Source organism: Mycteria americana, chromosome 9 (genome assembly GCF_035582795.1).
Source record: "Mycteria americana isolate JAX WOST 10 ecotype Jacksonville Zoo and Gardens chromosome 9, USCA_MyAme_1.0, whole genome shotgun sequence".
Taxonomy (NCBI): domain Eukaryota; kingdom Metazoa; phylum Chordata; class Aves; order Ciconiiformes; family Ciconiidae; genus Mycteria; species Mycteria americana.
The window spans coordinates 16,157,220-16,170,826 of NC_134373.1; the positions used below are offsets into that span (position 1 = coordinate 16,157,220).

At 40.3% G+C, this 13,607-nt stretch overlaps 1 protein-coding gene across 6 annotated transcripts in view; it reads right to left on the bottom strand.

Moving 5' to 3' along the window:
• Positions 1-12,865, bottom strand: part of NBEAL1 (neurobeachin like 1) — an 89,260-nt gene extending 76,395 nt beyond the window's left edge. For 4 of the 6 annotated variants that reach the window (XR_012777075.1, XM_075511623.1, XM_075511620.1 and 1 more), the window contains exon 1: positions 11,519-12,286. Coding sequence is in view for 5 of the 6 variants with exons in the window: in XM_075511623.1 (XP_075367738.1) it covers positions 11,519-11,569 (51 nt within the window). In the remaining variant the exon portion in view is untranslated. Of the gene's footprint in view, positions 1-11,518; positions 12,287-12,387; positions 12,440-12,752 lie in introns of those variants that run through there. The other 2 variants (XM_075511621.1, XM_075511622.1) reach the window with 2 other exon arrangements.
• Between the last annotated feature and the right edge of the window lie 742 nt (positions 12,866-13,607).

A 13,607-nucleotide genomic window follows, 5' to 3' on the forward strand; every position in this document is an offset into this window, starting at 1 on the left:
AAATTCTCTGCAGGGCAGTTCAGAGTCCGACTGTCAGACAAGCCCGACTTGTTTCACAAGACAGTTGTTTGAAGTCGTTAAATTTAACATGCAGTCATAAAATAGCCAGCCTGGTCTGACTACTGTGCGTAGCAGTCCATCGACCTTCAAAGTGGATTTCAGCTTAGAAGCACTACCATAAAATCTCACTGGCACTGGTATTATGGTAACTAATCCCCCATCCCCAAGCATTATATTTAAAAGAAGAACAATCCCTTGGTGTTAAGGCTGAATTAGAGCTACAAAAAGTAATGTTAGGAAATTAAATGTGAAATACTGCCTTTAGATCACTGGTGAATTTAGCAGTCTTAAAACTAATTGAAGCAGTCTGCATAATGCAGAATTGTAGAATATTTCTCAACACTGTTTGAAATAAACTATTCATTGGGGGATTAGAAGGTTTGTTTTAAGGGAGCTTTTTCCTCTTCATGTTTTCAGACATAAAAGGCAACATTTTCAGCACGAGATCTCCTAGCAGCCTTTACTCTGAAATACGTCAAAGTGCTTATGCTTTTTGTGAACCTTTCAAATCTGTAAAATGCCAAAATAAAACCTGAAAAGCTTCGTTATAGCAGCAATACTACAGTTACAATTAATAAAAGACTTTATGATAAACCATTCTGAACTAAGGCTAAATTGCCTTGATAAATTCAATCAATCAATTCTAATTATCAAGGGAACCACCTTTGGGCACAACTTTTCATTTTAATCACAATACTCATTTTTGAATCAGCTGTTGATCCAAAAGAAGAAAGGCTCCTGGCAAATAATTATAAACCTCCTTTTTCAAAATTCACACAAGCATTCTGTTCCATTTCTGGAATTAAAAGAAGGGGGGGGGGGGGTGTTTTATAAATGGGAGTTGCAGTGAATCATGACAGAAACAGCTATTTTGGGACAAGTTAAAATACCATTCAGCATAGAGATTTATACCAAAATAAACCTATAGCCGTCAATCATGATAAAATTTAGCTCACAAACGTTAGAAGTCAAAGTTAATATATTTCTTCTCTTTTCAAAACAAGAAAAATAATTATAATCTTCCACTAATGCCTTAAGTCAATTTCTGAGAGCTGTTACTCGATTTCCTTTCTAATTCAGATCCCCAACAAAACTAGAAAAACAAAATGAAAGCGTTTTCTTACTAAAATGGAAGTAAAGCCTCTATTTTTCTTTCTCTTGCTCTTTTGTTGTTGTTGGTTTTGAATGACAATACAATTACAGCCTTGTAGCTTGGAACTGGCATGTGACATGCCATCCATGGCATGAATCTAGTTAATCTGACCTCAGATTTTAATGTCTTCACATTTGATAGAAAGTACCACTGGGCAAGTTCTACATACAAGCTGGCACACAGTATTTCAGCCTTCTAGAGTCCACTGCACAGTGCACTTACCAGGAATTTACCATACTGTGACATATTACATTCTATCAATGTTCACTTTTCCCATCAGAGTTGACATAACGAACCAACAGTAGTAAAAACTGGAAGCTGTATATTAAGCCTAAAGGAATAAGCAGCATCCTAAATAATTCAAAGGGAACTAAAATACTACGATGTCAAAAGTCTACAGTGTCAAGATAAGCCTAAATTTAATGAAAATTCAAGCTATAGGTTAGGAAAGGTTTAGAGTTTAACACTTGATTGTTTTGAAACTCGAAGTTATGCCGTCGTTTCACATGAGAAAAGGGCTGAGTTTTAGCAACAACACACACAAAGCCAGCTTTTGCCCCATCAAGTTTCTAACTTCCAGTGTGATGCAACAGACAAAAGTTTAACACAGACTGAAAGGAAGCAGGATGGTGCTACAACAGTAAAAACATCAGCCTATCATTTCACCATGTCAACAGCTAAATATTGTCAAGTCTTTGAGCAGACAAAGGCTGAGAACTTGTGCACAGCTGATCAAAAAAGAAGTCTGTATTTGTTTCAAAGTGTCACGTGATCACACCGAATTTAACTAAAGCAAACTTTTATTTCTTTAGCTATGGATTTAACTGGTTTTGTCTTCTCAACCTCACCAGGCCTTACATTAACATTGTACTGCAGCTGATCCATACATTGAAGGTATAAAAAACCCCAAATCCACTTTTCAAAAGCACGCTTAAAAAAATCAAAGACTCAAAAACTAGGACATAGCAGAATTTGCGTTACTTGTGCAACTCTGTTTGGCATCCATTGCACTTCTGCTGGTACAGTTTTTAAATGATTAGCACAGGTAAATAATGAGGTCAGATTTCTGCAAATAACACCCTTGTTCTCTATACCCTGCTTTATACCCAAGAGCTTTACCCATCCAGTACAGTGAATGATGCAGGGTCCTGTGGAGAAAAAACTGTATGCAGTCATACCTGAGCCACTGTACTCGTTGTCATTTTTGAAGCCTTTTTTGTATTTTAGGTTATTATACACAACAAATATTAAAGGACTATCCTTCTCATCATGGTATTTTCTCTCCTTCTCATCATGGTATTTTCTCTCCCAAATTCCAAGTTTGCCCTTGAAAGGATGTGAATGCTACAGATCTAGTCAAAATGGTTATTTAAAAAAAAAAAAAAAAACAGGAACAACAAATAACACCTTGTCCTTCCTTGCTTCTCAGAACATGCTAAACCATTTAGCCTACAGTTCCCACAAAGCTTCAGATATTTATCAAGAAAACTGTTCATTCCAGCTAGTCTGAAGTTCAGCAAAAAAAACAGGTAAACAAACACCAAGTTTTATATAATTGAATGCATTAGCCAAATATTTATTGACAGAGTTGGTAAGGCAACTTACAAACAGCCTGCATCTACCACAACCACTTTCTACAAAACTTATGAGGATTATGTCACTGGAAACTCTGGGCTGATGCCCCACATATATTGTCGGTTAGCCTTTCCAATCACTGTTCCACAGAAGCCAAGCATTTACTCTTTTTGTATGACGCTTGTAGAGTAAGAAGTTTCACTAACTTTTAAAACTTTTTTCAGTTCCTAAATGCTCCTTCCACATTCCAAGTGAAAACTGGCAGTAAACCATATGAAGGTACGACACTTTCCTAAAATTATTACTAACATTAAAAGAATAATCTTGCTATCTTATTAAAGGAGTCAAACTCAAACTGCTTCATTTTCACTTTGCTTTTTGCAGACATTTCTGGCATTAATGCTAAATTCTTCTTTCCAATGCAAGCACTACCTTTTCAACCTCTGTCTTCGCTTCCTTATTAGTTTTCAAATGTCTTATGGGATAATCCTACAGGTTCTTAGGCAGATTCTGGTGAATGATGATTGACAATAAAAAGAGTACCAATTCTCCTTACATTAATAACTAAAAGCAAACTCGTTCACTGTTTTCATTCAGACTTCAGGAATTCGTCCTCAAAAATTTGTCTTCATCCCTATCCACCCCCAACTTCAGTCTAAAAGCCAGAATTACTAGGACTGGTTATTTAAATAAAAGTGTATTTTCTATGTTAAATTGCTATCTATTAGATAATTAAAGGTTTAGCATCTGCTTTGATTTTATGCTCTCTTTCTGCTATGTAAGAGTAGTATTTAACCATGAATTTATTTTGAGGTTTTGTTTGTGCCTCCCTCAAATGTCCTTTAGATAAATCATTCAAAAGCCTTTAAAGCCTTTGGAATTTAACCTCTTAAATATCCTCAATGTTTTAAAATATGCTCTGCTTTTAGATACTAGTATAATTAGCCATTCTTACAGTTAAATTTAATTCCTAATTTTACACAGCCATAGTTAGCAGTGTTGCTCAATGGTCAAACAATTATTTAATGCCACTTATTCCTGCTGCTTACTATAGGTACATGCAATCCTCAAATCATAAATCAGACAAACAGAATATCCTAAGTCCTTTAAATATCAGAGAAAGCATCAACACACACAAATATTTTATCACCACAGAAATCTAACTGCTCATGTTTAGATTTGCAGATGCATGGAGGAGCCTTAGTGAGAAGTCAAACTTGAAACAGCGTTTATGATTAGAATGATCAAGGATAGTTTTCATTTCTTGGTGTTTCCTGTTGTATCTCCCATCCTCCTGTACTGCATCTCCCATTTACTAGAAGATGAATTGGAAGAGTTATCTGAACAAATTACTTTTTTAAAAAAATAAGATGCTTATCTGTACGGTTGAGATGTGTCCATGTTTTGGTAGGTTTTTTCCTTCTTATGTGTATTTCTTTCATCAAGAAAAGCTCAGTAATTAAAGAAGCTCTTCTCTCTTCTATGGCAGCTGTTTAACCTTTCTGAAGCCTGTAAATATTTTAACAGTATCTATTGACAGCATTTGGATTCAGGCATTAAGCTGCAATGCTGTTCAACAGGCAGCTGGCAAGCCTTTCTCCCATTTCTGTATTACAGCACCAACATATTTCATATTTGAGTTGATTCTGCAATATTCTTCTATCAGGACACATGCTATCCCCCAATACAAACCAGATGACCAAGTTAAAAGTGCCATAACTCAGATACCACACAACAGCCCACTGTTCGTTAAATCCGCTCTCATATTAGTACATAAACACACAGAACCAGAAGCCTGTGTTTCTAGCTTTCTGATAAATCATTCAATTTAAGAGACACTTGCTTCTTTCATTTCAGTAAAAGCTTGATCTGAAATACATTTGTTGGTATGTTCAGAACTGGATGTTTCTCATTAATTCTGTAAAGCACTAATCCACAAACCTGTGGATGCATAGGAATTTCAACCTCATGCTGAACACCAGTAAGAGCCTGAATCTTACAGCAAAAGCACAGACAAACCTCAGACGCTTCTTTACCTAAAGGTAGCAGCTACATGTATATATTGCCAAATATATTACAGAACGATAAACAAAAATAATTTCTCCATAGCTTGCAAAATGTTATCGTTTTCTTACATCTCTCTCTGTTTAGATTTATCTGCTGTCTCATTTCAGCCTGATGTCTGCATTCTCTGTGGCAGAGACCCTGTTCTGTATCTGAACAACCATCAGCACAAGGTCACTCTGGTCCATAATTAAGGAAGGTAACAGCTACTATAAGTTACGAGACTAATGTCTCGTATATGCACATCAGTTATTTCTATGAAAAGTTCTGTATTTGTAAACATCTGAATTATGTTAGTTCTTGGACTATGAGACATCACTTTAAATAGTGGACAGTAAATTCAGAATTGAAGACCCACTGTTCTTGTTTATCTATATCCATTCGTAGTTCAGCATCTCATAAAGACAGAACAAAGATATTTTCACCAACACATGGCCACAAGTGACTTGTGACATGCTCTTTTACAGGTTACACTCTCTCAGAATGCAGAGATTTATTTAAAACAATCTGCAGAAAAGGTATTTTACACAGCAATTGTTTAATAAATCTTCACTCACGAGTTTCACCAGAGGCATGAATTTACATGACAGTGACTTATGAAAAACTACTTTTACTGAACATTTGGTTTACTCAAGCATTCATCTAGCCGTAAGCTGAATACTTCTTTATGTAGTGTAACAAAGGTGATATATAGCGATGCAATATGAATCACTGACAAATCAGCAATTGCACAAGAAGGAGGACAAGTGCAACCTGTCAGTATGAGATCATATTTGGGATGCAAAGGTCATGTGTTTCACATGGGGCTTACAGTTTAACGTCAAAGATTATATTCTTGTTGAATTACACGCATCTCATCACAACTAAGCATAATTTTGCTACAACCACAATTACAACATCATTTAGATGAACAAATTCAGTTCAATCATACTGCTTTACGCAGCCCTACAATAGTCATGTCTAAAGCTGATGTGATCATAAAATTTTTTTGTTTATTTACAAATACTCTCCAGTTTTATACAGGGACAGAGGTTAAAAACCTCTTACAAACAAAAACATTATTTAATATAAACTGATGAACCATCCCTTGTAATTTCATAATACTCTTCTGGAAGGTATACATTTGCTGTCACTTGCTGAACATCACATTAAATGCCCCAATCTTTTGATGCAGGTGACTGAGGGATTCAATTGAACTATAAAATAATGTCTGGGAGGCAGTACTTTGTAAAACAGCAGTGAAGGGATGCTGACAATACGGCAGGACTCCTTTTGTCAGTGACAGCCAGTTAGTAGGTCAGCTTAGCAAGACCGTAACACCACACACTGAGAAAACTGGTATGTTCTTACTCCAAGCCAACTTTTTTGACTATCAAGATCACCCCCTTTTTATGTTAGTTTTGGCCCAACACAAGGTGGCTGATGCTAACAGAATTCCCCCCAAGGAGCACATCCTTGAAAGGATGAAAGGCACATAAATTTATTCTCACAATTCAAGGTCAAATTTATCTCAATTCTGTATAGTATGTTAGGATTAAGACACGGGAACAGGGAATGAATGGAAATTATTCTGTATCACAGACTCTTCTCACTTACAGCACAGAATACACATTAATTTAAATGACCTGTTTAGTCCTCCAAATGCGAATGTAAGTTTAACTCAAGCCAATTAAATGCACATGTTTATATGTTAAAGCTTCAGCTTCTAAGTATTTGCATTGCAATGGTCTTCCGTACAGACAGCCATGTAGTTACAGAAAAGCTAGCACTGCTAGCACACCACAGTTTGTAGCACTTCACTCGTCACAGTGGTCTGCTCCTGACTAACATAGAAATCATGATTCCTCCCAAGACCACTTATTTTCTCATTCGAGTCTTCTTTCGATTCCTGTAAGGACCCCCGATGAGGAAGAAACAACTCAAAGTAACAGGACTTTAACCACTTCAGGGCATTTTTAGGATAATGCATATAGTCACATTTAATGTTTTTTTCTGTTCAGCTTTTGATCTAGTATAGAAAATGCTCTCCTATAAAAAAGTACCACATCTCTTTCCATGCTACAATATTAAACAAAAGGATATTTATAATATATAGATATCCCTCACTATGCCAGAGAGAAAATGACAACGTATTTATCTCAATACAATCAGATTTTGTAAAAACAAATGAGAAATACAGCACAACATAAGAAAGCACATTTAAGGTGACAGCTTATACACAAGTCTGCTGCTCTCAACACAGCAAGGGATGTGATTGTCTCAGCTATCTGCATTAGTAAAGACCAAAACATTATGATTAGCTTTACAACTGCTAACACACAGAGTCCCTGCTGTATTAATGACACTAAGATTGAATGTTCCCTCTTTGAAATGTGAAGCACAGGCTAGAAGCTGGCTGAAGAACAGACACACAGCTTTCCCTTCAAACTATTATATCACCTACAAGATAAGGCAGTGTTTAAATGAAATCAGGGCTTTACTGAAAACAAGAGCGTAAGAAAAAGCTCAGAACTGTTGTAATACAAGGAAAACTGAAGATTTTCCAAAGTGCATATGGCAGCGAAGTGCCTGCATTTATGACTTTGAAACCCCTCCTGAAGGCAACTGGGGATATTTTTTTTTTGATAGAGGAGAAAAATCTCTTTCCATATAAAAGGGCATCTGATCACTTTCTGAGTAAAATCCAAAATACCAGAAATACTGACATGCTTTATGTCTAAGAGTCTGAAATACCTACCAGAACAACTGCAGGAGATGAAATACACAGTTAAAATCTTACAGGTAAGATAGAGGTTGAATCTCTTAAATTTGAATCTGCAGTAACACACACTTCAGAGGATTATAAAACACAAATTAATTTTGTATACTGATACATAATTAACATCTAAAAAAAGGTTAATCAACTAATATTACAATAGTAATATTATTATAGCCATGCTGGTCTAAGGCTACAAGGCAAACTGGTAGAGATTACCTGAGTCACATGAACATGAAAAGGTCACAGATACACATGAAAGCATATCCTTTTCCCAGACTACTTCAATTCACCTAATTCACCTCTTCTCCTGCTGTACACTTACGTTAGTAAAGCATTTTTAGGTATTTGCTGCATATGCACTTATATAAGAAGTGTTTCATGCTCCTGTGTAGGTTATTGAAGGCTTTGAACTGACAGTCAATATGCTTGATACCACCACTGTCTACCTAGCCTACTGGAGAAAATTTTTCATGGTGACTTCTATAGAAAGGACCTGTGTTACCTATTCTACACGTAATTCAATTATCTTAAAATACACACATTCCTACATTTGGATGAGAGGACAGCAGATTACATCCATATCAATATTCAAGCGAGTAACAGTATTGTACATTAACAGAGAATGGAACAGAAGGAAAAAATTTGAAACTGAAAATCATCAAAAAACATGCCAGCAAGTTGCATCCTTAACAATGCTTTCTTTGCAGAAAGTTTGACATCATCATTTTAAAAAAAGAAAAAAAAAAAAAACCACAACAACAAAAAGCTCAAGGCGGGAACAGCTCAGACTATTAACAATACAACGCTGTGATACAACCCCAGTGGCTCAGATCTAAACTTCACTAAATTTAACAAATTTTTAAGCTGCTTCCATGCAACATCAGAGGCATCATAAATCATGTCTGGCTACAACTTTCATTGGGCATCTCAAACAGCAGACTGTAATTTGCAGCTTTGTAGCTACTGCCCTACAGGATAGCTTTTAGGGGAACAGAAGCAGAAAAAAAAATCCAAAACCAAACCCCAACCTTAAAGTAGAAACTGCCAGATGACAAACAACTGAATACCAACTAAAAATGAACTTTTGCAGCCACTCAAACATAATCTTAATAGAAAGAAAAAAAGAAAAAGAAACCACCTCATATATAGTGTCATCCAAAGACCGCTTCTGCAGAGATCCTGGTTACATGCTGCTGTCTGCCCAAATCTCCAATTGCTAAACTGCACAAGAGGCAATAAAAATAGAGAAATACCTTCCTAATGTTACTTTGCACAAAAGTAATTGTTGCAACTGACACCTGACGCTGCCAGAGATGTCAAGTGATCACAAAGAACAAGAGTCATGACCCAGGATAGATGGTAACACAGCATTATCCATCACCTTAAAGCTGTGAAAAGCCTTGCTGCTGTAGCACAGGGTGCTATATTTAACATACTATCACGAAGGACCTGATTATCTAAAAAAGGCGAGACAAGCAAGGCTACTTATTAGCAACAATCTGAAGCATCACACAAAAAAGGAGCTTGGATTTCACTGCCTCTTTAGCTAACAAGGCTGCAAAAGCTAAAGCCGCATATTTGGGATTTGTGGCACAACGAATTCCCACTTTACTCAACTGTGACTCTCCAGCAGATTTTGTAGTTTGGAGAAATTGCCTAGCTTTCCTTCCCAGGATGTCAGCCACAACAAAGTCATGACAGTGCAACATACAGGATATGATACTACACTTCACTGGGCAGTCCCAGGTATAAAGAGACTTCTCCCTAAACCACTATATCCTGTCACTGGTGATTATTTATTGCTACACTTTCCCATTGTGCTAGATGCTCCAAGGAGAACAAAGTACAGCACACAGATGGCTTCAATACATGACTGAACAGTCTAATTTACATTAAGGCGTCACAACATTTTACATCCTAAAACCTAGCTTCTTCAGTTGCTCTTAACTTCACCAAACTTAATCCAAGATGAAACACTGTTATGCTAGATGCCTGCCTCAAGCAACCTGAACCAGTTGAGAGTGAGAGAAGGAAAAAATCAGTTTTGTGTCTAGCACTTTTTGAAAAAGTGAAGACTCCTTTTTTGCAGTCACTCTAGTTGCCTTCAAATTTTGAAGACAAGCTATTTTATTTTTAAAAAATATATTTTCCTACTTAAGAACAAGCCCTTATCAACATATGAATCCACCTAACTGTGCCCTTAATATATGGGTCTGGAAGAAAAAAGGCCAAAGAAGTCATGGACAGCTCTTGGAGGCTAAGTATATAAAAAGATTATTTTTTTTTTAATAGTCCGTCCTCCACCACCTGAGAGCTGACGAGACTGCATACGCATCATTCCCATAAAGAAACCAAATATCCTTTAAGTGATCTAAAGCACACATTTTAACTAGCACTCCTTTATTGATGCAAACTTCCTGCTAGCCTGTGGACAACATGGAGATGGAAAGCATACAATCTGAATGAAAGGTTCAAGCAAAGGAGAAGGTACAAAACAGACAAAATAATTTTATAAAGAACTAGGGAGGAAAGAGACAAAGACCGGCTGAGCAAAGAAATTCAGAGCTTGGCTCATGTCTGCAGCCCTGTACCTCCCAAAGCTGAGGAAAGCCTAGATTCTTGGAGTCTGTTCCAAGTGCCTTTGTTCTTCTCGCATCCATGAACTCACTGGCAAAACATCCATCTCCTCCAGTGCTAATCCATTTCCTACTGCCATTGGCATTACTACATTAGTTTAAAAGGCAAAGGTCTATGCAAATATGTTTCAGCCCAACAGATCACCCGTGCGGGTGGCAGTAAGAAGCCATACCATGCCATTATGTTTGCACTAGTTTTATTTTTAACTACATATAGAGCATTAGAGTTACAAACTCATACACACAAAAACTAAGAAAACCTACAATTAAGACTGTTTTGTGGACTTGCATTGTCTGTACTTAAAATCTCACATTCTATGCTCTTGAGGTGGGCCTTCTCTAGAAACGAACTCAGAAGAACAAGAGAATGTTTGTTCTACCCTTAATGTCCTACTGGTTTGAAAAGTTAAAGAAACTGCGACACATACGGAGCATGAGATTGCAAAGAGAAAAAGCAAAACAAAACCAGAGAATAAGGCCACCGAAAGCTATCCTTGCCACTGGGTTCCTATATGACATTAGGCCAGACCTTTCCCCTGCCTTTACAGTTATTTTTTATATGTTTCTTATTTTACAGATATCTATTTAGATAATCTGCAATGCAATTTGTGTACATACTCAGCACATCTGGCAGCAATTAGGACCTATGCTTTAAACATAGGCCCATATAAATTGCTTTACACTGTAAAATGCAAATGGAAACAGGACAGTATTTCAATAACATTCCTGACAGGTGAAGGAAATTCATTATTATTAATGGAGTACTTAGATGTTATGGTGATAACCAGCAAAGGAAGACTCAGGAATAACTTAATAAATCTGCTCTTTGGGAAGGCTTTTGCTAATATAGTTTAAATGAAACTGGAACTGCACAGAAAACAGTAAGTGTAAAGCTAAATACTAGACAGCAGTGAATTAAGTTAATACAATACATCTTAATGCCATGGCCCTACAAAACAAAGAATCATGTGAACATATGCATTCACATAGTTAAAAGATATAGCTACAATAACTGCTTAAGCTGAGCCATGCAAACTGTGCAATTCAAACCTCCCACACAAAAAAGCCCAACCTGAACAGCAAATCAAGAGACAAGGTTGTAAATAATCTAAGAAGTGCAGTTATATCCTTACAGAAGCTAGACAAGTCTATGCAACTTCTAAGAAAAAAAAATGTGTTAAAAGATGTTACGGATACATTTTAAATACCTGACTTCCAAACAAAAGAGGAAAAAGACACACAAACACGCCCCCCCCGTCGCCAAATATTTACCTTACTGCAGTAAAGCATCCAAAGCTCATACAGCCTCTCTCGGGATGCCATTCCTTCCCCTCCTCTTTTCGTCAATACCAGCTACTTTCGTTCAAGATCCTACCATGCTCGGTTCCCAGGTGCTCTTTCCGCAGTTTTTGCTTTATTATTACAGTTATATCATAACCCGAGAAGAAGTCAAGGATGAAAATAACAGGGTCTCAGCCTCTCCTTTTCGGGTAAACAACGTAGCACAACACAAGCAACTGCAGACAAGTGTCAAGCATGTCCGTTCTTCGCCAGCGCTGCTTCGGTTTTAATCTCTGAAAGTGAAAACATACCCTTCAGGCCTTTGGTGGAGGAAGGAAAAAACAAATCCGTACTTAAAGCCCACAGACGACCTCGGGAATTGCGCGGCGGCAGGTCGCATTGCTTTCGTCTCTGACATTATCACCCCTAAGACGGAGAAGTCTGATTTCTAATTTTCGTGGAGCTTTCTCTTTTTTGCAGGGAGTCTGCGGGGGGGAAGCACAGGGCTGCTGAGAGGTGACGCCGGAGCCCTGAGGGCGCGGGGAGAGGCGGCGGTGGTAACGCGGCTTATCCTCCCGCCGGGGGGGGACGGCCGCCCCCCGCACGCCGGGGCCCCGGCCCGGCAGTGACAGCCGCCGCCCTGCTCCCCCCACCCCCAGGCTCCACAGCCAGCCCCAGAGCCCGGCGGGCCCAGGCAGCGGCGTCTCCCGCAGATCAGCGGCTGCCCAGGCAGAGGCGCCGGCCGCGGCCTTCCCCGTCCCCCGCGGGAGAAGCGCTGCGCTGCCCCGCGCCGCCAGCTACCGCACCCTCGGCCTCCCTCAGCTCCCCCCGCGCCACCGCGGCCTCTCCTCACAGCCTACCCGGGCCACGGCGTATGGCGGCCGGGCAACGCCGCGCGGCAGCCGGGCAGCGGAGGGGGCTGGGCCTCGCCACATCGCCCGCCCCGCCCGCATTCCGGCACACGCCCCGGGCCGCCGCCGAGGGGCGGAGAGGCCGCGGGCGCCATCTTGGCTGCGGGCAGGCGGAGGGGAGCAGCTACCCGCAGGAGGAGCGCCCGGGGCTGCGCTGCACCGCCCGCCCGGCGGCCGTGGCGTAGCGCCCCGCAGAGCAGCGCGGGGCCGCTGGTGGGGCCGGAGGGAGCCGCGCGGGGCGGGCCGGGGCCGGGGCCGGGGCCGCGGCGGGCAGCCCCGGCGGCAGAGCCATGCCGCAGCCCACGGCGCCTCACCTGAGGAGCAGCCGGTCCCTGTCACGCACCGCGCCCGTCTGCCGCGCGAGGAGTCTGCCTGTAAAAGGATCGGCATTCCCGATCCTTGTGGGACAGAGCATCTCAGGAAACCTCCAGACTGTTTTACAAGTGATAACGGTTATCAAGCACATACATGTATTTTACATACGCTCCAGAGAGGCCTGCCTGCGTTGCCTGAGGAGCGCGGGTATACAGACGCATACAATCCGCTACCGCTTTAAAGCAGCCCATACCTCGCATGCAGAGCTTCCGTAGGACTAAAAACGCTCCTAAAATAAGTTAGATTTCTAAAGGAGAAATGTGAAAAGACATTCCTCAGCTTATTGGTGTGGCTCTTTGCAAGCATACCGGTAGTGTGCTGACCCTCCTGAGGCAGAGCGCTCCAGCAAAGGACTTTCCTCCTGCTCGTTCAATAACGCGACTTTTAGCGAGCCTGGCAGGGCACTCCCTGGGGCACGGGCTTCCCTCGGTGTCCGTCTGTGCCCTTGGGAAGTGGGGCTGGAAATTAGCGTTGTGTGAGGCTCCAAAGCAGGGAGAAGGAAGATTTAAGGAGACCTGGGCTTCTCCCCAGTTTGCTGGGAGAATCACAGCCCTGCAACCTCCGGCTGCAGCCCTGGTACTTCTGCTGCTGGTTCATCTCCTCACCTGGTTAAATCTCATACAGCTCCACACGATGAAGCATTCATTGCCATTTGTTGCACAGTCGACTCCTTTGCAGGGGATTTCCACACCACTGCAATGGTTTCATGCGAGGTTTGGAAACCCTTTGCACAGGAATTGACTGTGCAATATCATTATATTGTCTGGTGTATAAAAAATTGCTAGGGATGGATA